Genomic DNA, 26,398 nt, shown 5'->3' on the forward strand with positions numbered 1-26,398 from the left:
AATACAAGTAAGCCAGTATTCTATTCCAAAAATGTTTGGTAAAAGTCATACTCCCTGCTTTAAAAACAGACCTCTCAAAGTTTATTTTAAAAAAATTGGTAAAAAAAATGGTTAAACCATTTTTTGGTAGTTCATTACAGAGAAGTCTGATTTTCCAGGAACCATTTTTCCATGCTAGGAATGACCTGGTAACGAGGACCATTTTTCAAGGCCTCACAAACTTAATTAATTTGCCATCCACACCCGTTTTTCACATAGTATGGTGACCTCTAGTTGAAATACTTTTTGTATTTCTCATCATTGACATGAATGAAAGCATCACCAGGAACAAATCGTTCATAGTTCTTCCGGGATGTCCCTAAAACAACCGGTAAGGTCCATGTGCCAAATACCTTTGAAAAACTTTTTGAGTTTTTCAGTAATGTAGTCTTTGGCAATAGAATTCTCAAAAGCCAAGTAGAATTTATACTGAGAGATGGTCCGATGGACGTTATGCCAAGTCATCTCCATGTGTCCTTTCCCATAAACATCAATAGGAATATATTTTTTCAGTTCCTCATAGTATGCTGTCCTCCAGACACCAGGGTAGAACTTACTCACTACCAAAGCCACCAGCTTTGATTTGGTGGGGATAGTGATGTATTGGGGCTCCTTTAGGGCAATTAGCTGACCGATATCGGCTGAAGATATCGACTGAAGATATCAGCATTCTTTCGAAACCTCATTCTCATGTTGAAAACACCATCCAACCAATTTAGGTTTTCAATGGTCAGTGATGGCTCCATGATAAACCAAACCCCATGCTGAAAATGAGGTCTTTGCTCTTGGGGTGTCAATTCTTTATCGTACATAATATCTACATGATGCATGATTACGGCGTCTGCAATGTTTTAGAGATTTCGGACTGCTGTTAGTCTACAGTCTGAGATATCAAATTTAATTTGGCATCTGTCTAATGGAAAGTGATCCCCAAAAGGCCAGACCCAAACTAAGAAAGAAATCTCATTTTGTTGTTTTAGAATGGCAGTGTTTTTTGGTTGATTTTTCTAAGGTGCAACAGAAAAATCTGTAATCTTCTGTACTCTAAAGCATTAGACCCGATTTATTAAAGATCTCCAAAGCCTAGAGAGGATACACTTTTGTTAGTGACTCTGGGGGATCCAGCAAACCATTCCAGGTTTTCTGGATCATCCAGCTTCTCTGGTGAAAGTGTATCCTCTCCAGCCTTGGTGAGCTTTAATAAATCAGCCCAGTGACCCTATTCCCTAATTTTTATCTCACTATCTTGTTTTAGATCGGTGGTTTGGAAGAACCGCTGAGAGCTGAGCATATTTTAACTCCTGGAGGTGTGTAAGAAGAAACTGCACTCAGCAAGAGATTAGATCAGTTTTTGAAATGGTAAAGGATCATTTTGCCATTAAGTTGATGCGATTTTTAGGTTTTATTTGGAGTATGCTCAAAATCACCCAAATATCAGGTTGGGGTCATTTAGGTTAGAGACATTTAGAATGCACTCATGTTGACTTACCTTAATACATAAAAAAAAGCTATGTAATGCATGAAACATGCACCCCAAAATGATCAATTAAATGCATGTACTAACTTCTAGAGCAGTGTTTCTCATCCAGAGTTCCAGGGTTCCATGGTTCCTTGTGCTGCTCAAGTCAGTTACTACTGATGCCATAGATCCACTGACCACTATAATAAGATCTGAAGACCTGAAAGCTATTTTAGAGGTTCCCTAAAGTTAAAAAGGTTGAGAAAGGCTGCTCTGCAGCTTCATAAAACTAACATTTATTCCACTGGTAATTTTATATTTTTCTAGACATTTATTGTATATTTACTTATTTTACTGATTATTTATTTATATAATATTATTTTATACATTAATATTTAATATATATATTCAACTGTGGGAAGAAGCCTGAAGTCCTCCAGCCTCTTGGGTATCACAAGTTCCATCACATTCAGCACATTTACTGAGCAATACACATATAAATGATCTATTCATAAAAAGTTATACATTTATCTAACAAAAAAGAAAGCATTCATTTTCTGTAAAACACATAACTGCGTTTTTTTTGTAAAAGTAAAAAAACAATTTAGAAAAGATCAGAATATATGAAGCATCCTTCAAAGATGGTTTCTTAAAAGAAAGAAAAAGAACAATGCAAATTCAGAGCAGCACCAAGCATTGATGTTTTACTTACCTGTGTGAAGAAATGTAGGATGTGTTATCTGTCATTCTGCCTGTTAAACTGGCCTAATAGAGTTTTGGTTAGTTTATGTCACACAGTAGAAACCTTTTACAGTCATTACCCTTTTACATAGGTGTAACCTAACTGTCCAAAAGGGCTTATTAAACCTTAACCACTATGTGACTGGAGATATTTTACATCTTTGTGAATGGAGCAAACTGGACTATTTTGCAAAATGTAGATTTAAATGGTAGTAAATTCATTACCACTTTGAAATTGAATTAACTGACATATAAGCAGAATTCATGTTGTAGATTCATGAAAATGCTGCATTTAAGTTAGCCACTTTAAGAACAGTTACACTATGGGCCTGGTTTATTAAAGCTTTACAAAGCTGGAAAGGATGCAATTTCATCAGTGAAGATGAGTGATCCAGCAAACCTAGAATAGATTTCTTAAAAGTAATTAGTTATCAAATGTTTTCAATTCTGGACCATACCCATTCCAAGTTTGCTGGATCACCCAGGTTTACTGATGAAAATGTATCCTCTCTAGTTTTGGAGAGCTTTAAAAAATCAGGCCCTATGTATAGCTATTCTGCATTTTAGTGCATTTTCTAGATCAAGGCACTAAAACATATTTTCATGAATCTGTTAATTCAGTCATGGTGGCAGCACAGATGGTGGCCATTAGATCAGCAAAATGACACTGTAAAGCAAAAGAAATAAAAGGGGCACTGACTTCTAAATGAATAGAGTTGAACCCAATCACATATTTTGGAGGAAGCAAAATGCTTTGCCTACTTGTCTTAAATAAAATTACTGGGAATTTGTTTCAAACATTTAGATTTCTCTTTACAAAAAGTGCAGAACAAAAAATGTTTTTTGAAACCTGATCACAACTTTTAAACCTTGTAACTTTATGTATCTTTCTTTTTTTTTTACACCATTTTGTTTTGATTGATGCTAAAAGGAGGAAAAAAAATTAAAATATTAGGAGGGAGAAAAAAATCAATATAAAGTGGATAAGTGGGGAAGCTCTATTTATTTTAATGAAATCAATGTTCTGAACTTTGTGGAGAGTATGAAATGTAAAGCTGATGACATCTGTCATTTTCTGGTGGCTGTCTGTACCTGTCAATGACAGGTAAAGTTATATAAGTATTGAACTTTAGTTGCTTGAATTGACAACTAAAGCAGGGCTGGACAGGTAAAGCATCAAGCTGCTGGATAATTGTCCGCCAGAGGCCGAATTTGCTGAGCCATACTATACCAGTACAGTATGCTTGTAAATAAGTACCAATTATACATTTTCAAAGCCAATTTGGATTTTTGATCTTGGTTCTATCCAAATTTAAATTTTACTTCACTTTACCTTTAGGCACCTCCATTAACAAATACTGTGCACTCCTTTTCTCATCATGTTCATTGCAAAAATATGTGCATGCAATTTACCCTATCCAGCATGATCTGATATTTACGCTGCACTACCAGAGAGCACATTTTGGTTTCTAAATCATTTTAGTACAATTAAAATAAATCCTTCATGAGAAAAACATAGAGGCTGCTGTCCCAGTCTTCGTTTGTGAATTATATTTGCATGATTGTATCTGGAGTCAGTACTTTTGAGTTGCAGACCTGATACAAACATGTTTTAAATAACTGGGAGTGTTCCTTAAAATTAAACTTCTGAGCAACAGACTCAGAAAGCACTAAAGACAAAGCAATAATGTACCAGCTGGGAAACTAACATTATTAAAGGCAAGATTACCAATAGCAGCCTACATACCTTTCTTAGTAAAGAGTCACTTTAAGGAATACAGCCTAATGGGGTGACTGGACTGTGACTGGACAATGAAGGAGAAGAAGACTAAGCTTATGTCATTGCATTTTCTCTTTGTAACAGTCATCATTTCCACCTTCAAGTACTTACATAAACAAGAGTTTAAGTAACACCCTACTATTTTTATTTCCTATCTCTGTTATTACCAGAAGCATGGTATAAACTTTTTCTTCTTAATATTATAGATTATTTAAATGACTGTTACATTGTGTAAACCTTCTTTTGTCTCTCTAAACTTACCATATATACTCAAATAAAACTGATAAATATCTAAATATAAACCAGACACAGCAAAATGGTTTTACTTGAATAATACATTAGGGCACAAAATGAAGTCTTCACTGAAGCAGTAATTAATATAAATGCCAGTAAAATAACATGATCACAAGAACACTCATGGGGCTTTTTTTTTTGTAAAAAACTTTTATTGAAAATTTTCAAAATATATAAGTACCAAAAGGTAAACAGAAAAAAACAATACCAATATTATACATAATAGTTATACAAACATAAAATATTAAAACAAACAACATAAACTAAAACTAATCAAAAGAAGTGTACTCAAAGCTAGCAATACAAATAGGAAAGAGCAAACATTTATCATAATTTAAAGAGCCTTCGGGCTATATCAGGGGTGGTTTGATGATCTAACCAAGGTGTCCACACTTTATAAAATTTATGCATAGAGTCATTAGCCACAGCAGACATTTTTTCTAGGACCATGGTGTCTGACAACCCAGACAGTACTGTTTGAAAACTTAGAGAGGGTTTCCGCCAAGCTGCCGATATCACCTGATGTGTAGCTAGAAAAATAAAGGAAATCAGTTTGCACTGACTTTTAGAAAAAGTAGGGCCTAGTTTATGGAGCAGTGCAGTCTAAGGGTCCCTCCTAATAGTCACATGCAGAACTGATCGTATATAATTGAAAACCCGTATCCAGAGTTTTTTGACCACTGGGCAATCCCACTATGTATGGCGGAAAGTACAGAGGGCCTTACAACCTCTGAAACAATACGGGTCGCTCCCAGTAACAAATTTGGCAAGTCTAACTGGCGTTAAGTACCACCTAAACAGGACTTTATATGCATTTTCCTGCAATATTACATTTGGAGAGCAGTTAGCAATGGCCTGCCATATCTCCTGCCACCCTTCCATGTCCATTTCAGTGCCCAAATCTGCTTCCCATCGAGCTACATAAGAAAGAGGGTGGGTGTCCATACTTAATAGTGAATCATAAATCAAGGACACCAGACCAGCAGAGCCAGAACCTCGATAACAGCAGGATTCAAAACTCATAAGCTTAAGCGGAGAATCTGTTGCATGTTTAAGAAGACCGATTAAATAATGTCTAACCTGTATATATCGGAAGATTTCGCCTAAGGGAAATGCCCAGTGGTTCTGCAAATATGCGAAGGACTTGATCCCAGAAAATGAGAACAAGTCATATGCGTATCGAACAGGCCTCAGAGCCCACCAGTGGAAAGCTGCCGGGTTCTCGTATGCTGGTGGAAAAGAAGGGCAATTTATATTACCAGTTAAGGGAGCATGCACAGACATCAAGCCCGCCGAATCTTTCACCCTGTCCCAGATTTCCAATGCATAGGACAGCGTAGGATCTGCCACCAGAGGACGCTTTGAGGGAGACAGCCAGAGAAGATTATATATTTGTACCTTAGGTAGCTCTTCAGCATATATATGAGCCCAGATTGGGAAATCTTGAAAATGATGGAGTGCCACTAATGAAGCTAATTGGGCCGCCTGCATATATTTACTGAAATTAGGAGCCGAAAGTCCCCCTTTCAGCCTATGGCGATACAATACTTTATCTGGCACTCGTGGTCTCCCAGGGTCCCAGATAAATCGTAACACCTTCCTCTGTTCATCCTTTAGTACTTGCATGGGAACTGGTATGGGGAGTGTATGAAACAGATACAATATTTTTGGGAGGTATGTCATTTTAATGGCATGTATCCTGCCTATCCAGGACAATGGGAGATTCTGCCATTTGGAACGCAAGATAGAGAGCTCGCGGAACAAAGGTGGATAATTAGCCTGATATATTGATGACAAACGAGAAGTAATTTTTATACCCAAGTATGGGATAACTCTCAACCATTTATAGGCAAAATGAGCTTGCAATGCTTCAACTACTGATGGTGGCAAAGAAACATTTAGTGCTTTAGACTTTTCACTATTCACTACTAAACCTGATGTCTCCGAGAATTGGGTAAGTAGATCGTGCAAATTTGGCAAAGTCGTAATTGGGGCCGTTAATGTTAACAGTATATCATCTGCAAGAAGCATAATTTTATGGACCCTGTTGAATACTTCTATCCCAGCTATATCCTGATGTATACGAATAGCAGCTGCTAGTGGCTTGAGAGCCAATATAAACAATATGGGAGAAAGGGGGCAACCCTGTCTGGTACCCCGCAATATCGGGAACGGAGTCGAGACATAACCCATATATTTTACAGTAGCAGAAGGAGAAGCATACAATGCCTCAATCCAGTGCAAAAAGTGAGTGCCAAAACCCCATCTCTTGAGGGCATAGGAATCCATTCAGCCTCATAGCCAAAATTTTTGCCAAGATATTCACGTCTATGTTTAAAAGTGAAATAGGTCGGTAGTTAGCCCAGGGTGTGTGGTCGGTCGACGGCTTTGGTACCATGGCAATAGATGCTTTCAAGGATTCTGGAGGGAAGACTCGCCCCAGCCTTAAATCATTAAACATAATTTGCAGATGGGGCGTTAAAGCCACCGACATTTTTTTTATAAAACAATGGGGAGAAGCCATCCGGACCAGGACGTTTACCAGTCTTTAGGGACTTAATAGCTATTGTGATTTCAGAAGCAGTGATATCTCTCTGTAACCCCTCTAGGTCCGTGCTGTTGATATTAGGTAAATCAATATTAGCAAAAAACGATCAGCTCTACATGGGACCAATACAGGAGGTGTTGAATAAAGATCCGACAATCTAGCTTGAACTTTATTTGAACTACTTTATTCCCATAGAATTATTTTAATCTGATGCATTTATATGGGAGGTTTGAATTTATATCTTCGAAAGGATTTGTTTTGTATTTGTTTAGTAATTTAAGCAGGAGTTCCCTGGAGGCCTGAGATTTATTACAAGGGGTTACTCCATGATCAAATGGTTAAGAAACACTGATTTAGAGTTAAACTCCATAGGGTGTACTTATTTTTCCTTTGAATTTATGTTGCAGTACAGTGTATTAAATCCATGCACTATCTTCTAGAGCAGTGTTTCTCAACCAGGGTTCCATGGACCCTATAGTTTTCTCCAGAGGTTCCTCGAGCAATGAGCAATTTGTGGCGCTCAGGTCAGTTATTACTGATGCCATAGATCTTTTTGGCTGCCTGTAAGGGTGACATTTTTTCCACTGACCACTATGGTAAGATCTGAAGACCTGAAAGCTAGAGGTTCCCCAAAGTTAAAAAGGTTGAGAAAGGCTGTTCTAGATCTTCATTTATTCCACTGGTAATTTTATATACTTCTAGACATTTATTGTATATTTACTTATGTTACTGATTATTTATATATTTATATATTATTATTTTATACATTATTATAAATATTCAACTGCAAGAAGAAGCCTGAAGTCCTCAAGCCTCTTGGGTATCACAAGTTCCATCACATTCAGCACATTTTCTGAGCATTACACATTTAAATGATCTATTCATAAAAAGTTATACATTTATCTAATAAAAAAGAAAACATTGTTTTTCTTTAAAACACATAGAGCTATACAGTTTTTTGTTTTTTTTTGTAAAACTAAAAAACAATTTAGAAAAGATCAGAATATATGAAGCATCCTTTAAAGATGGTTTCTTAAAAGAAAGAAAGAAAAGAAACAATGCAAATTCAGAGCAGCACCAAGCATAGATGTTTTACTTACCTGTGTGAAGAAATGTAGGATGTGTTGTCTGTCATTCTGTCTATTAAACTGGCCTAATAAAGGTTTGGTTAGTTTGTCACACAATAAAAACCTTTTACAGACTCCACCCATTTACATAGGTGTAACAGTGTCCTAATTACCTGTCCAAAGGGCTTATTAAACCTTAACCACTGTGTGACTGGAGATATTTTACATCTTTGTGAATGGAGCAAACTGTAATATTTTGCAAAATGTAGATTTAAATGGTAGTAAATTCATTACCACTTTGAAATTGAATAAACTGACATATAAGCAGAATTCATGTTGTAGATTCATGAAAATGCTGCATTTAAGTTAGCCACTTTAAGAACAGTTACACTATGGGCCTGATTTATTAAAGCTTTACAAAGCTGGAGAGGATGCAATTTCATCAGTGAAGATGAATGATCCAGCAAACCTAGAATGGATTTCTTAAAAGTAATTATTTAGCAAATGTTTTCAAATCTGGACCATACCCATTCCAAGTTTGCTGGATCACCCAGGTTTACTGATGAAAGTGTATCCTCTCCAGTCCTCCAGTTCTACAGTTTGTTGTTTTTAACTTTTTGAAACCTGATCACAACTTTTAAACCTTGTAACTTTATAAATTTTTTTTTTTTTTTTTTTTTTTTTACACCATTAAGTTTTGATTGATGCTAAAAGGAGGAAACAAAATTAAAATATTAGGAGGGAGAAAAAAATCAATATAAAGTGGATAGGTGAAAAAGCTCCATTTATTTTAATGAAATCAATGTTCTGAACTTTGTGAGGGATGTGAAATGTAAAGCTGATGACAGCGGTCATTGTCTGGTGGCTGTCTGTACCTGTCAATGACAAGTATAGTTATATAAGTATTGAACTTTAGTTGCTTGAATTGACAGGTATAGCTGGGCTATCAAGCTGCTGGATAATTGTCCGCCAGAGGCCGAATTTGCTGTGCTAGAGCCATACTATACCAGTAACGGTATGCTTGTAAATAAGTACCAATTATACATTTTCAAAGCCAGTTTGGATTTTTGATCTTGGTTCTATCCAAATTTAAATTTTACTCTTCTGAGCACCTCCATTAACAAATACTGTGCACTCCTTTTCTCATCATGTTCATTGCCAGAATATGTACATGCAATTTACCCCATCTAGCAAGATCTGATATTTACACTGCACTACCAGACAGAACATTTTGGTTTCTAAATCCTTTTAGTACAATTAATACAGCCTAATAGGGTGACTGGACAATGAAGGAGAAGCAGACTAAGCTTAGGTCATTACTTTTTCTCTTTGTAACAGTCATCATTTCCACTTTACTTACATAAAAAAGTTTAAGTAACACCCTACTATTTTTTTTTCCTATCTCTGTTATTACCGAAAGCATGGTATAAAATTTTCTTCTTAATAATATAGATTACTTAAATGACTGTTACATTGTGTAAACCTTCCTTTGTCTCTCTGAACTTACCATTTATACTCAAATATAAACTGATATAAATATCTGACTATAAACCAGACACAGCAAAATGCTTTGACTTGTATAATACTTTAGGGCACAAAATGGGGTCATCACTGAAGCAGTAATTAATATAAATGCCAGTAAAATTAACATGAAGAAATACATTCATGGTGCTCTTTTTACTAAATAAGGAATCTGATATTCCCTCAAACATTCCCTGGTGGGGATTAATTATTGCTATTGAAACACATGCATCTGGAAGATTACCACTAACGAATTTTGTGCTATGAACAGATGATGTGTTATTTTTGAAACATTTATTTTAAAAGGCTAAACAATAAAATCATATGGGCTCAGTCTATCTTTTTACCCAGGTTAAAATGTGTTGTGATTGTGAGCTGTTATTATGGCTCAATGGGCAGCTCATCTTTGATTGCCAAGATACCCTGCACATTTCAGCTTTTCCAGAGTGTGCGGGAACCTAATGAACTCCTTTGTGCCTGCAAGGGAGTTACATCATCACAGTCTGGCCAATCGAAATGTTGTCCACCAGTAGATGGTGCTGTGTTCTCATGTTAAGTGTGTAACAAACTAATGTCTCCTACAACAAAAGTTTTTTTTTTTGTATGTTGCCATAAACACAATCCGGACAGTATACATTTAGACAAAAAATTTATCACACTCTTTTAATTGGGTTTCATAGTTCATTGCTCTAAAAAAGTTTATGAACAGTCTAATTAAGTTAATGTAAATACAATTGCTTTATTTACATAGGACATTTATATGTCACATTTCATAGGGTGAAAACCAATATTAAAACATATGCTTATTAGTTATCAAAAAGGTGGAAAAATGGATACTGGAATTCATTTTTTAAATGATACCAAAGCATTCGAAAATGCCACTAAAACACTGTATTTCTGTTTGTAAAAAGTTAACCCTGTAAATAATGAATACCCAATGTTTTGCAAAGTTTTTTCCAGCCTTATCAAGGGTCATAAAGACATTTAAAGTACATGTATAGCTAAAAAAAATTTTTGGGGATATATTAAGGAAAGATTGGATTCCTGGTGACCATTGTGACTAAAACATGATTGTTTTAAGTTTATTCGTTGAAAAAGAGATGGAGGAAAAAGTGGAAGATTCCCTAACTTTGCAGAGCTTTATTTTTACTTCCTGTTGTACATCCTCAAAAACATATTCTCAACAAAATCAATGAACAGGGGTTTTCACCATCCATACTCGTTAAACACAGGTGCCATATTTCTCATCATCTTTGTCCAGCTCAAGAAGGTACATGGTCAAAGCCTTTGGGCTTAGAAAATCATTGACATGAATGAAAGCATCACCAGGGACAAACCGTTCATAGTTCTCTGGAGATGTCCCTAACACAACCAGTAAGGTCCATGTGCCAAATGCATTTGACCAGATAAAGCTATATCCAGGCTTAAAGGACGCTGCGGCCAACAATCCCTACTTGTATATCTGGAGGGATAAGGAAAAGGGTGGAAAATTAAAAATATTCTACATTCTGCTCTAAGTTACTGTAAAGGCCTAACTGTTTGTAGGTAGATCCCAGCACCTATTTATACTTGTGCCTTTATTAATTACTGCTCAATGGCTTTAGGTCATGTAATGACACCTAGAAAGGATTTTAACTATAGGTAATTCTATAAGGGAGAGTCTTTATAGTTTAACTGAGCTCATACTGCATCATAATCATCATCATCTCAATATTCATCATCAAAGGCTTAGTCTACACAGACTGTTTCCCCAGCATTTAACCTGAGGCTTTTAAAGCCCATGTTTGAAGTCCCCATGCATTTCAATGGGCTAATCTACACCATGACGTTTCCTTCAGGCACGTCTTGGAGGGTTACCTTAAACGTTGCTTGCGACGTCTAAAAAAATAAAACGCTAGATAAACGCGGGAAAATGCTTGAAAACACTTTCTAGCGTTTTAAAGTTAAGCTTTAAAACGCTTGTAAAAGTGCATAAAAACACATATAAATGTGTAGGAACATTTATATGCGTTTTAAAATTGTTCATGTAGACCCAGCCAAAGTCAAGCATGGCTTGACAGACTAATAGACAGAGGAAAACAGATATACAAAACAGGAAATACAACAATTAAAAAAGCAACAAGCATGCAGGAACTGAGCTTCGCCTAAAGCCAAGTGTTCTTCCAGTACTAACATATCCAGGGCTGGATTTCTCACAAGGACATCTAGGTGTTAACCTTGCTCTATATAACACTGTTGCTTATAGTAACAGGAAGGTGAAAGTGATTATGCTAACATATGGTGCACAGGAAATGCAGGGTGACATTTTTATTGATAGTGTCACTCCTTTTTCTCTATCACATTTTCCCTCAATCTCTCCCCTCTCTTGCCCTATCTCTTTATGCCTACATCTCCCACTGTTTACTTTCTTTATCCTCCCCTTACTCTCTCTCTCTCTCTCTCACTCTCTCTCTGTCTCTCATTTCCAACCCTCCCTTTCTCTCTCCCTCTATCTCCCTCTCTCCTCTCCTCCCTATCTATTCAGCCACCCTCTCTCATCTCTTTTTCCCCCCTCACTTTCTTTCTTTTTCCTCTCCCTCTCTCTCTTTGTTTTTTTTTTTTTTTTTTTAGTTTATTTAGGACAGCTTTCATAGCGTGGTATACTGATTGGCATAGCGCAGGGGGAGTTAGCGCTGCAGAAGCTAACTGGCCTAAGGAAACAAAATATATATATATATTTGGCCCAGGCTGCAAGCCAACAAATAAAAACATCCAAAATGAGATAAAACCTGTCCTATTTCCACTGTCTGTGTGCATCTCAAGAGGAAAGACTAGTGCCACATATATAAAATACTTGCTGTCCGTAACCTTGTTAGGTAAGCAAAGTGATATATTGCAAGCAAATGATTTCTATATATAGAATATATGGTCCCCTAGTGAGCTCTAGTAAACGGCTCTAGTCAACAGCAGTTGTAATTTTGGCAACTGCTAGCACATTCACCACTTGTTCACCATTCCAACGCCATCCCTTGTGTGTGATAGTTGTCTTCCAAACACATCTACCAGTACATCTCAACCCATAGTATTGACTGCAAAAATCCAAGGGCCTTTTTAGACCTTTACCATGTGCTAATGAACAAGCTTCCAACATCTTTGGAACTCAAAGGAACAGGTTGGCCACACACCCTACCATACTAAAAAAGCACGAGACCCTTTTTTTCTGATACCACACAGTTGCCATTTATTGCAGCACACTACAATGCAGGTGCATTGTGCCTTGGTGTGTTGCATGCAAAGTGAGTGACACTGTAACATGTTAAATTTGCCTACTACATGTTGTGTTACTTAATGTTCACAAGTGAATCATGTGGATTTTCATCTTGTGCAGGGTTTTGTGGGTGATCGTTCATAGCAATGGGTTCTCTGCATAGTTCAGTGTAAAGGTAGCACAAGTCCCTTTCCAACAAACAGCCAGAACAATGTTTTGTCTTCAACTTTCTGAATAAATAACTTCCTGAAAAATAATGTTTTTTTCCTTTTAAGTATTATTAGCTTTTTATATTTTGCACATTTTGAAATGCATCAAATGTTTTTTTACAAATACAACAAAATTAGTTCTTTTCCTAAGGCTGAGTTCTAGTCATACCCTAAACACTACCCTCAAAGGTTAGATCAGGATTTCTCAATCTTTTTAACATAGGGAACCCCTAAAATAACTTTCAGGTCTTGGGGAGAATGCCACCTACATTGCTGGCCAGTGGGAAAAATGTCAACCTTACAGATAGCCAAAAACATCATAGATGTCGGGTAAACTGACCTGAGAGGCGCACATCGCTCATAGCTCAGCAATCTCTGGAGGAACCATAGGTGAGAAACACTAGTATGGACCATCTGTTATCATCCACCTGATTTGCAAAATACTGGTGGACCATAAACTAGATGAATAAAATTGTTTTTTTTGTGCTGACAACCTGCCCTTGTAATTCGCAAAGGATATATTTTTATGCTATACAGAGAACAGATGTTTCTTCTTGCTTACTATGTGTACTATGACAACACTGTGCCAAATTAAGGTACTGAACATGTTTGTTCCCGGCCAAATGACTGATGTTGATTTTGATCTTGACACAGACCCAGAGACCAGCAATCTTTAGGATGCCCCACAGGTGAAAAGTATGCAAAGGATTAATGTGGATTATTGATTTGCTTTATTTGAACTAATTTATTCACATAGAATTATTTTAATCTGATGCATTTATATGGGAGGTTTGAATTTATATCTTCAAAAGGATTTGTTTTGTATTTGTTTAGTGCTGTGTTATGAATATAGTAATTTTAGCAGGAGTTCCCTTGAGGCCTGAGAGGTATTACAAGGAGTTCCTCCAAGTTAAAAAGTTAAGAAACACTGATTTACAGTCAAATTCCATAGGGTGTACTTTTTTTTGCTTTGAATTCATGTTGCAGTACAGTGTAGGATGGATATGTTGCTTAATAGTGTATTTATGAGAACAGGTGCCATTGCAATGAATAGCACCTCAACAGAACACACAGCTTACTGCATTTTATTGGACTTTGGTGTAAAAAGAGCACAAAAGTGAAGTTAGCCTTTGTATTGTAATAAATTATTGCGGTGTAATCAAATTGTGACTGATGGAAGGAAAATAAAACCAACTATGTTCCTTCTCTGTAGTTATGGTAAGTATAATTTATCTGTAAACTTTTTTAAACAGATAAACATTTAATGCACAATAAAGGATTTCCCGTATATGATAAGTTGGCCAAAGAGGAAGCACAGCACATTTTATCATTCAAGGCAGAGATGTAATAAACTTACGTAGGTGACTTAAGATAGATCCTTGCAATATCAAAGAGTGAATGCCATAAACGGCCATGTAAGTCAGTTGCATAAGTTTATTATTTTTATCAAGTACTGATAAAGGATAGTGTTGGTCAAAATTGCCTCTGTTGAGTTCACTGAAAGTTTGTTGAATTGACCCAGTGTTGAGGTTGAATTTGTAGCCAAACTTAAATCCTATTGACATCAATGGCAGGGGCATATTTGACCAGAATTACATAGAGCATACCTTTGCTAAATCAGCCGGCAAATCAGCTGTCAAAGTCTGTAGGCAAGTTTTTCCAAGCCTTAAATCTTTGTTATTTACAAAAAAAGGGAAAAAAACAGTGTGACGTTCCCCCTACAGAACAGATCCTAGAAAACAGAACCTTCAACAGGATGCGAAGCCAAAGTGTTTGTCCCATCTCCTATCCAAAAATGTCCTCTGGGATCCTGTTTTCAACAAGATAAATATAAATATTGTAACAGCTGGTCAAATAAATCACAAGGTTTAGTCCAGGATGACAGGTACATTTGCCCCAGATACAGGTTATACAAAGGGTATTTTTCTGTTTAGTCAGTTTTCCTTTCGACCTGAAGGTGGAGTTGAAGTACCAGGCTTAATGACAATGAGCTTCTTTGCCAGGTGGGGGAGCTAAGGAGGCCTGAGTATGATCAGGTGTAACTGTCTCACCTGAAATGCATCCTGGAAATTAGGTTGGGGATATAAACTCCCCTGCTTATTCCTGTGGCTCTGTCTTGGCTGGTTAGATGGGAGGAGGTCCAAGGTGAATTGTGATTAAAGATACAGACTTTGTTGGAGAACATGTATGATTAGGGCCTTGAAGTCAAGTTGTTAGTTAAGGGAACTAACAGTGAGTTAGAGGCCAAGTGGCCAGGTTTTATTTTTGCTGTTTGTTTTATTTTGCCTGTTTTTTTGTGGAAATAGTATTAGTGAATAAAACCCTTGATGCACGTTTAACCTGCTGGCCCTGTTTCCTGTCTGAAACACTACAGGGGATCTCACATATGGTGTATTGTGGAGCTTTATAAGCGGGGGTTTGGAAGGCCAGCATGGAGGAGAGACTAATACAGCTTGTTTTGGCAAATGCCAACCAACAGCAGGCAGATGCCAACAAACTGTACTAAGCAATAATTGCTGCTAGGTCTGGAAAAAGTGGAGGCCCGCCACAAGGAATTGTTGGAAATACAAGCACAGAGCTACCAACAACATTTAGATGCACCAAAACAGCAGATATCTTTACGAGAGCAGGCTGACGCTGAGAGTGGTGCCAGTTTTTTCGGGTAAGCCAGTTGTTGCAAAAAATGACTGTAGATGATGATCCTGAGGTGTTTTTGACCACATTTGAAAGAACTGCCGACAGGGAAAGTTGGCCTAGGGAACAGTGGGCAGGATTAGGGGCCCCACTATTATCTGGACAGTCCCAAAAAGCCTATAATGACCTGGAGCCGTCAGAAGCAAGCACCTATATCCGCCTTAAGGCAGAAATACTGGCGCGGCTGGGAATGAGTGTATAACTGGTCTTTTCGAGCAGGAAAACCTCCCAGATCCTAGATGTATGTCCTGATACATCTAACAAGGAAGTGGCTACAACCAGAGCTGTTGTCAGGACGGCAAATTGTGGAATGGGTAGTCATGGACCGATTCCTAAGATCCCTCCCTGTTTCCATTCAAAAATGGGTGAGCCATGGAGACCCGTTGACAGCCGTCTCCAAAATACCTCTGCTAAAACCAGGCCCAGGCAGTGGGCCATGAGACGGAGCATGGACGGCATTGGTAACTGGCATCTAGAGCTGGGTGTACTGCATCATCAATGTCACCCAGAAGTGTGTAATACAATTTTTGTGAATGGAGTACTGGGCAGGGGGCAGCAGCAACAGCAGGAGGAGGAGGCGGTGGGATACGGAGCATGGACGGCATTGGTAACTGGCATCTAGAGCTGTGTGTAGTGCATCATCAATGTCACCCAGAAGTGTGTAATAAAATTTTTTTGAATGGGATACTGGCAGGCAGCAACAGCAGGAGTAGGAGGCGGTGGGCCTTGAGACGGAGCATGGACGGCATTGGTAACTGGCATCTAGAGCTTGGTTGTAGTGCATCTTCAATGACACCCAGAAGTGTGTCATACAGTTTTTGTGAATGGAGTACTGGGCAGGCGGCAGCAGCAACAGCAGGAGGAGGAGGCGGTGGGCCCTGAGACAAATTTTGGACTGCATTGGTAACAGGCATCTAGAGCTGGGTGTACTGCATCATCAATGTCACCCAGAAGTGTGTAATACAATTTTTGTGAATGGAGTACCGGCCAGGGGGCAGCAGCAACAGCAGCAGGAGGAGGCGGTGGGCCCTGAGACAGAGTGTGGACGGCATTGGTAACTGGCATCTAGAGCTGGGTGTAGTGCATCGTCAAGCCACCCCGAAGTGTGTATATATGAAATTTGTGATTAAACCTAGAAGGGCCAGACCAAGATGTTTTGTGTGCCAGCACTGTTGCTGTTGTCTGTGGTGCTGGAAGCGTTAGGAAAGTAGACGATATTGCTAGTTTGCATCATGAAGTGGATGACATGAATACCAACCCTAAATTTTATAATAATATAGCTGAAAATTTAGGCACAGGCAATGGTACCTATCAGTGTGGCAGTACTGGCAGTTTCCATCTGCAGTTTGTTAGCCTCCCGGAAGCAGCAGAAATGTAAAGTAAATTGCTAGCTGGCACAATGGCAGGCAATGACACTGGCGATGAATGCCACCCCTGGACGTTGCAATAACTAGCAGATAAATTTAACCCAGCCAGGCTCACTGATCTATGCAAGGCCACCCAGTGAGCTGTGAAGCTGTGAAGGACAGGTAGCATCCCACTTCGTTCCTGGTTGTCCAGCTATCCATGCTGAAGTGGATTTGACTTGACATCGAGAATGCCAGTGCCTTAGAGAGGTTACCCATTACATGTAAACTGGGAACCACTGTGCGGGAGAAGTAATGTCTGCTTGGTATATTCCACCGACGCTCGGCACAGGCCATCAGGTCACGAAAGGGAGCAGAGTCCACAATGCTGTACGGCAGTAGCTGCAAGGCCAATAGTTTGGCTAGACGTGAAATGAGTTTGATGATACTTTTGTTGGTTGGACCTATAGCCTGATGCGTTGCACAGAACTCTGGTCTAGTAGGCTGAAGAGACTGTGAAACTAGGGGAGCTGAAGGGGTCACTGGAGTACCCATCTTTCGGCTACAAACGTCATCTGACGCCACGAAACCTGCGGCCAGAAGCTGATACTTCCTCGCAGCTTGAAGTCTGGCTGTCACCAACCTTCTGAGATGTAGTGGCAATGACAGTTGGAGGTGTACAAGGAGTCAATGGTACTGCTTCCACTTTGGTTTGTGATTCTTGTGCATGTGGGAAAGCAGGGATGTTGTACCCAAATGTGATCCGGCCTGTCCTCTGCGAATATGCCTGTGGCACAGGATGCAGATTGCTACGCACCCGTCATCGTCTTTCAGCCTGAAAAAGGACCACACTGGAGAGGTGCGTGCAACCACTCTGCTGCTCTTTTTCTTTGCCTGCCTCTGGGTCTGCTGGGTGCCCTGCGTCTGCTCCAGCTCCATCTCCCCCAAGGTCACATCGTCTCTGACTGTTCCCTTGCTTGTGCCCACTCGTCTGTGTGTTCTTTGGGACTCATATGAGGCAGATTTGTGGCCCCTTCCCAGTCTGTTGCTGCTGCCTTTCCTTTACGTCTGTTTTGGAACTGCTGCTAGCTCTTACACGCACCGATCATCACGGTCATCATCATCCTCATTTTCATCTATGCCAACCTCTGCAAATGCAGCCACTGATGCAGAAGCCTCACCCAGCAAGTGCTGACCACACTCTCCAAGGCTCTCAAAGTCTGTCTCCTGCTCAGAATATCACAATGACAGATCCTCAGGCAGTTCGTCAAACAACAAGGGAGAGTCATCGGGAGGTACAGGCACATTAGCCACGCTAACTCCTGTCTTTGCTCTTGTCACGGCTGTGCTGGTTGCTGCTGTTGCTGCGGAAAAAGAGTCTGCTGCAGAAGATGAGCCTGCTGCACTTGAGGCCCCTGAGGCCCAGTCCACAATACTCTCCACATGACGTGGCTGTATGATTGTAGTACGCCCTCTCAATAAATCTACCAGCGTACTGGTGCTCCGCACACATCTCAGACCTGTTTGACAACTTATGCTGGTGCCTCCAACGGTTTGCTGCTGTCCTACAGTATGCCCCTTGCCAGATGCAGCAGGTTGCCCACCGCCACGCCTTCCCCTGCATCTACCGCTCATCTTTTACTTATTTGGGAAAAAATGCATCTGTACTAAACTACAGTTTATTTGGTAAATAGCAAGCAGTATCAGAACTAAATATCTGTATTTTTTGAGAGAAATACAGACATTTTTCTGGCTTTTTTGATAGATAGCAAGTGGGACCAGAATAAAATATGTTTTTTTTTTTTTTGAGAGAAATTCAGAAATGTTTCTGTTTTTTTTGATAGATAGCAATTGGGATCAGAATAAAAAATCTGTATTTTTGTGAGCGAAATACAAAAATGTTTCTGGCTTTTTTGATAGATCACAAGTGAGATCAGATAAATATATCTGAATTTTTTTTAGAGAAATACATAATTTTTTTAGCTTTTTTAATAGATAGCAAGTGGGATCAGAATAAAATGTCTGTATTTTTATAAGGGAGATATGGAAATTTCTCTGGCCTTTTTGATAGATAGCAAGTGCTATCAAAATTAAATATCTGTATTTTTTTGAGAGAAATACAGAAATTTTGGGGGTTTTTTGGATAGATAGCAAGTGCTATCAGAATAAAATATCTGTATTTTTTAGAGCGAAATACAGAACTTTGTATGGCTTTTTTGATTGATAGCAAGTGCTATCAGAATATCTCTATTTTTTGAACAGTGAGACAGAAATGTTTCTGCCTTTTTTGATAAATAGCAAGAGGTAGCAACAGAAACTGCACAATCTGTATATTTCAAGGTATACAGAAAGCTCCTAACCTGTCCCTGTCACAATGAACAATGGCTTTTGTGATAGATTAGTGATAGATTGCAAGAGGTATCAGACGGAAATATCTCTATTTTTAGGAGAGTAGGACAGAAATGTTTCTGCCTTTTTTGATAAATAGCAAGAGGTAGCAACAAAACCTGCACAATCTGTATATTTCAAGGAATACAGAAGGCTCTGAACCTGGCCCTGCATTTCTCCCCCTGCTTCTTTCCCTCACAGATGTAGTGACTAACCCCTCCCTTCTTCCCTGTATATATGCATGTTCTGAGATCTCTGCTGATTGGTCTGCTGGGCCTTGCTGTGCATCCTGGGAGCAAATGATTCACTCCCAGCTGCACCATTTCCAGCAGAAATAGTCGGTGTTCCCGCCCCCTGCATTTTCCCTTGTTTGTTCGGCAAGAACACAACCTCATGGCGAATCACAAGGCTGTTCTACTTTAAATGTTTAGTAAGCGAGAAAGGTCTGATTCACCGCGAGATCGAACTTGTCGAACAAATCTCGCTTGCTCATCCCTACTAACTAACTATGTAACTATAGCAAACAGCAGCAAGGAATGGACAGGTACTTGCTGGAGGTAACAGCAAGGCTGTAAAAGGTCCCCCTCACTGGTATGTGCCCCTTTGGGACTGTCCCCTTTGCCGACGGGGACTATAGAGGCTAGGTACTCTGTGGCGAGAAAAATGAGAAAAGCGGATGGGCTGCTGCATGTCGCCAGGTGTCACCATGAGTTTAAACAGAGGGGCAATTACTGACAAAAATCATGTGCAAGGAATATTTTTTTTTGTTTCTTTGCAAATAAGTATTCTTTACAAAATGATTTTTTTTCTTTACATTCACTAATCTAAGTAAATTAATTATTTTTAAGTTGAAATGGCACCTTTGGTAAGGGAACAGCCTAAACCCCGTTAAAAGTCAACCCCAGTAAGTTAGTAAATAATCTACAGGCAATATCATTTACTAATCATTTGCCTTCTGCTTGCTTTATTGAGTACAATTTCCATAGAACAGGTCCATTTTTAAAGAGTCATAAAAACACACATTATTTTTTTTCCTTTTTACATTTTTTTAGGCTTTTTTTTAATTAGGCTTTTTTTAACCTTCTTTTGAGTGCTGATTTGACATCTTTATTCTTCAAGCTGTATATCAGAGGATTTAATATGGGGACACCAGTGGTGTTAAACAGGGAAGAAAGTTTATTGGATCCCAGTGCAATATATTCAATTGGTCTGAAGTATTGATAACACAAGGTGCCATACAGAAGGATGATGATTGTGAGATGTGAGGAACAAGTGTAGAAGGCTTTCCACCTACCATCACTGGAACGTATTCTCATTATGCTCCTTATAATAAAAACGTATGATATAAACGTGAGAGTGAATGGAACAAAAGCGGACAGGATCACTCCTTCTATAAGCACATAAAGTTGCAAATCAGAAGTGTCGCTGCAGGAAAGCTTCATCAATGGTACAAGGTCACAGAAAAAATGGTTGATCTCTGTTGTTTTGTAACAAGAAATGGATGAGACTTTCAAAGCACAAGGCAGGATATCTAAGAAGCCCAAAATCCAACAAGCACTGGCCAGACCCCAACAAACTTTGTGGTTCATAATAACATGGTAACGTAAAGGGTTGCAGACAGCCACATATCTGTCATATCCCATTGCTGTTAGAATTAGTACTTCATTACACGTAAAAGACAAAAAGAAAAACATCTGCATGACACAACCAGTAAAGGAAACTGATTTATCTCCAGTGATAAATGTGAAAAAAGCTTTGTGAAGAGATATTGTAGAGCAAGAGACGTCAAGGATGGACAGGTTGGCCAGGAAGAAGTACATTGGCGTGTGAAGATTGCGATCTATAGAGATCAATAAAAAAATGGTCATGTTTCCTCCGAGAATGATGAGATAAATCAGCAGAACCAATAGAAAAATTGGAAGTTGTAATTCTGGGGCATCAGAAATCCCTTTAATGATAAAATATGTTATTACTGTTTTGTTAGATTGTTCCATAATAAATACTTCTCCAAAGTGCTAGACATAAAAGTAAAATTGAAATCAATAATAACAATGTAATAACAGATTATGATGACAGTCCAATGATCTGTGTTATACAGCCAATTTAATAGCTGGATTCCAGGTGAGTATAAAAACACTGTTATGTACAATACTTTAAGATGGATGCTTTGTCGCCTGCAGATGGTGCAGGCTTACTTGAAAATCAAGAGAGGTCTAGTCTTCACCAGGATCCCAATAACAGGTCATTAATTTTGAGCAGGGGACTTTCTAAAAATGTAAAACAAAAGTGAGCGCTTAGTCAACAGGCAAATGCAAAGAACAGTCAGATGTAGTCAGGAATTACGGTTCCATCCAGAAAATCAGTCAGCAGCATAACAGGATTTAGGGTAGGTATACCGTGAGTAGGTTACTGGAAATAGGATGCAGGAACAAATAATGGAATCAAGAACGGGTAAATACTAAAAAACCCTTTTTTGGTCTGGCATTTTGCGGGTGTAATATGATATTAATAATATGACAAGAATGTGATCACCATATCAGACTTCTGAAATCCCTGAACTGCCTAACCCGAGGTGACAGAAGAAAGGCTGTTCAAGCTTTGCTACTTTTTACAAAGAAAATCTGGATAAAGCCCAGGGAAACTTATCATTATACAGTACAATAATTACCCTCACCCTCCAATTAGTAGGCTGGAGGTAAGATAGGTAGCAACTTTTGAGAAAATGGTATCAGAAACCACTTCCAAATATTAACTTAGATTATATAAGCTCACACACTGGTCAACGTTGCTTTTAAAGATCCATTAACTTTCTAAATGTGTGCAACCAAATTCAATTCCACACAGTATAGAGAAGTCGAAACCAGGGCACAAAGTTACCCCCGTTCTGTTCTGCTCTTGCTTTGACAGTCCGAGCTTATAGAGAAGATTATGAAGGTAACACGATGTTTATAGATTCTGGGAATGGGAAGGTTAACTAGGAATCAGACAACCCAAGATGATCAATAAAGTTTTTAATGTGTTGCAAAAATCTGCTGGACGTTATTTCATACTTATTCTTGTCAAACACTTAGCACTGTTTAGTTCTGGAATCCCATGCATGTTCCTATGTCTTTTCCAGTTCTTCCTCTGCCATGGATATCTAGAATCCTCTTGTCCAGAGATGCTGTAAACCTGATTTAATATGCAATAAATTGATAAATATGTAATTAATTGAAGTGAGTACTAAATAAATGACAACACATCATCTGGTCTTACATGTACTACTATTCTTCTCTACTTCACACAACAAGAACATTTCTAGGTCCTGACACCGAGAGCTAAACTCCCAGTTCACCATCTCATTATTTATTACCTCAACAAGGGCAACATGCTTCTGGTTTTCCAATAATTTGACTTTGGCCTTTACAATCTGTCATAAATGATGTAGCAAGACCTACTTCATCTGCTGTTTCTCTCAGGAAGTTCCTACATTGACTTCCATTTTAAATCAGATTCATGCTACTATGCTTTTCCTTTAAATCACTCAATGGCTTATGCCCTGCTTAAATTTCCAACCTTATACATAGATATACCCCTAACTGCCCTCTTTCCTCCTCCTTTATTAGCAAAGTGGAACTTTAGGTAAAAATAAAATGACACTTACCTTTATAGGTGGAAAGTTGCCAATCCTTCCGCAATCCTAGTCCAGTAGGTTCTGCGCTTTCCCATCTTCTTTCAAGCATGGACTTTTTCCCTTCTTCCAAGTTCTTCTTACGTCACCTGATCTCACACTGCACAGGCGTGAGATTGGGTGACCCACCTTCCTGTAAATGAAATTAAAGCTGCTTCAGTGCATGTCCAAGATCGTATATGTATATGTATCCCAAGAGGCTGCGGGCTTCCCCTTCAGTCTTTACTGGTGCAGCGGTAAAGATGGAAGAAAAGGGGTTCTAAATTTCAAAAAAAATAAAATAAAAATATATAAAAGGGTTAGCTATCCTTTTATAAAATGTAAAAAATGTAGTGACAGGTCAACTTTCCTCACACAGAATCTTTCCCTAAGACCTCTCTAGAGCTTCAATCACTAAAGAGCCACAGTTCTCCCTCCCCTACCTATTCTATATCTTGCTTCTCTATTCCACTGCACATAATAGTGCAACACAGACAATGAACACACAAAGGGATCAGTTGACAAAATTTTTGAAAAAATCAATAAGTATTTTTGCTCTTGTTGAGCAATAATACCACAGTTCAATGGTACATTAAACAGACCACAATCGAGCAAAGTGAAGTTTATTATTGGGATATACATACAATTTAACATTTCCAATGCAAAAAGGCAAGATGTAAAGAAAAATAAGGTCTGAAATAAATAGGTTCTGAAAACAGGAACAATGCTTTTCAATAGCCTTTGTGGTGTATGACTAGGTGTATGACTATTGTGACGTGAAAGGATAAGATTACTTGGTAATTGGTATTTGCTTTTAATCCACTAATCATAAGGCACATGTGAACTGCATAATTAGAATCTCATATCCACTTTAACCTGTTAACGTCGCTTCAGAAGGTAATTTGCAAACCTGCAGCTTTCATAATTATAAAATGAAAATTATAATAAAAAAACACTCTCCTCTTCCTGTGTCACTGTCTGTATCTGTCTGTCATTTGCAACCCCTATTTAATGTACAGCTCTGGGTAATATTTTTGGCTATATAAATACTGTTTTTTAACAATAATATTAAAAAGAACAACAAACCAAAAAATCTTGAAGGTTTTCTGCTGATGTACTGTACATTCTGCTGATGTACTGTCACACATAGGGGTTGGCTCACTAAAGGAATATAGTCTGCTTACAAAGCAAAGTGAAAGATCCCCTTGCAAGGGAATTCACTTAGCTTAGTAAAAGAGATAAAGCTTCACTGACTTAAATCATAAAATTACGTACATGGAAACAATCCAATTTAATTGATTGAGTATTCTTGGCAATAAAGTTTCACCACACTCACTAAGCCAAGTAAATTATTACCTGCAAGGTGATAATGCACCATGATAAGTGAACTACTTAAATTCATTTTGTAAATAACCTAATAGGTTGTCAATGACACGCTTGTCAATACCTGGAAGCCAGTTCAGTGCAATGATGTATAACCAATACCAAAAAATGCATGTAGACAAAAAAGGGTCTGATTTATTAATGTTCTCCAAGAGCTTTAATAATCAGACCCACAGTGGATAAAAAATTTAAAAGACAACAGCACTGAAAAGGGTGAAAATTGTATAAAAATAAATACATGACAAATTCTTTGATACACATTGCATAGGCAGGCTAAATGTCATCTACTTAGAGTTAAGCTGCGTACACACGTCAAATTTTTCTCGCCCGATAATCGGCATCAGCCAGATATGGGGCGAGAATCTGGCGTGTGTACAGCCCAGGCCGTTCATCGTCCGTGGATCCGTCCTGGTGGATCCACGGATGATGAACGATGAGCGATCCTAATGCAAGGGAAGGGGGAGAGCGCGCAGCAGGGTGCCGCTCCGTCGCTCTCCCCCTCCCCTCTCCATATAGCACAACGGTGCTGTATGTACAGCACTCGTTCATGCATCTTGGGGTTCCTCTCGTTGGAAAGGATCCTTTCCAACGACAAGAATTGCACGTGTGTATGCGGCTTTAGGATTTTGGTCTTGAATGAAGACTCTGGGCTTTGACTGATTTCAAGCTTGAATTTCTGAACCTCTTTCACCGGTATACCTAATATACGAAAACACCTGATAATCTTACCTAAACAAAGGCACAGTGCATTTGCTTGTTTGATAACAGGTGACTGTATAAATAGATGTCTCATCAATCTGGGAACAAAGAAAATCCTTGCTGAATAAAAGCCCTTGGGGAAGGTTTAGGTAGCATGTAATTAAACAAATTCTTTGTGGGGGAAGAACAATCCTTAAGGCTTAAGCATTTTTTCTTCCCTATAGTAAACATATTTTGTTTCAATGTACATATTGTCAACTATTTTTTATATAATAATTGTTATCACAGTTTTCTAAAAACTGATCTTTCAATTGTAAGTTGATCCTATCGGGTTGATTTAGTTAGTTCTTCCATAAAAGCTTAAGAATGTATGGCTCAACCCCAAATCCCCAATTATGGGCCCTGACTTTTCTTGCTGCTAAGAGATAAGGCTCGCTCCCACTATTCTATTTTCCATAATGTACAATTAAAAAAAGGAATATAAAATCCTCTTGAGGTGAACCTGTGTTATGTCCACACAGGGAGGGCAGGAACTTTACGTAACTTTTTTTAAAACATATTTTTATTGAATTTTTTAAATTTTTGACAAGAAAAATAAACATAATAAAAAACAAAAATAACATATGGCAAGGGAGAAACATCACCATACCCCAGTACATTTTAACAATAACCTTAAAGGACCAATTGCATAGAAACAGAAAAAAAAGAGAAAAATATACAACAACATATTTAGACAAAAATGGAAGGACCAAAACATATAATGTAGGACCTATTTCTGACCCTTCAACCTCATACTTAAAAAAGAAAAATCAGAATCAGCAGCTCCATTTGCCTCCCAAAACTTCCAAGAGAACATGCCCATTAGTATATACGTTTCCATTAGCCCGAAACTATTTAAGCCATAGTTTAATTTTCCTCCCTCTAATCGCCCAGCATATCTTTATAAACTGGAGATTCTTAAAACATAATCCAAGGTGCCCAAGTTTCTAAAAATTTCCCATCCCGTTTTCAGATACCCACAGTCAGATCCTCCATCAGTCTAATTTTGCTTACTCTGTGGAGCCACATCCCTATAGAAGGGGGCGACAATTATTTTCACAGATTGGGGATGCATGCCTTGGCAGCATTTAACAGGTGTTTAACTATCGATTTATTATAAACTTTCTGTGGCCAGTCATTGAGTTGGAGCAGGAAAAACTCAGGGTCATTAGGTATTGGCCTCACAGACATATCTTGACAAATTTTTCCAACTTCTTGCCAAAAATCTTTGAGCTTCTTGCGAGACCAAAAGATATATACCATTGTGCCTCTCTCAGTACCACACCTCCAGCACA

The 26,398-nt window shown here is 38.4% G+C and overlaps 1 protein-coding gene and 1 pseudogene across 1 annotated transcript; both read right to left on the reverse strand.

Moving 5' to 3' along the window:
* Nucleotides 1-269: 269 nt before the first annotated feature.
* Nucleotides 270-13,267, reverse strand: LOC140343928 (4-galactosyl-N-acetylglucosaminide 3-alpha-L-fucosyltransferase 9-like; annotated as a pseudogene).
* A 7,130-nt stretch (nucleotides 13,268-20,397) lies between these two features.
* LOC140343931 (olfactory receptor 5V1-like) lies at nucleotides 20,398-21,327 on the reverse strand. The gene has a single exon (XM_072430832.1). The coding sequence runs from the start codon at nucleotides 21,325-21,327 to the stop codon at nucleotides 20,398-20,400; it is 930 nt and encodes a 309-aa protein (XP_072286933.1).
* Between the last annotated feature and the right edge of the window lie 5,071 nt (nucleotides 21,328-26,398).

This window comes from Pyxicephalus adspersus, chromosome Z (genome assembly GCF_032062135.1).
Source record: "Pyxicephalus adspersus chromosome Z, UCB_Pads_2.0, whole genome shotgun sequence".
Taxonomy (NCBI): domain Eukaryota; kingdom Metazoa; phylum Chordata; class Amphibia; order Anura; family Pyxicephalidae; genus Pyxicephalus; species Pyxicephalus adspersus.

Bases quoted from the DNA above. Each gene is read 5' to 3' on its own strand.
- LOC140343931 (XM_072430832.1), bottom strand. From the start codon at position 21,327: ATGGAACAATCTAACAAAACAGTAATAACATATTTTATCATTAAAGGG.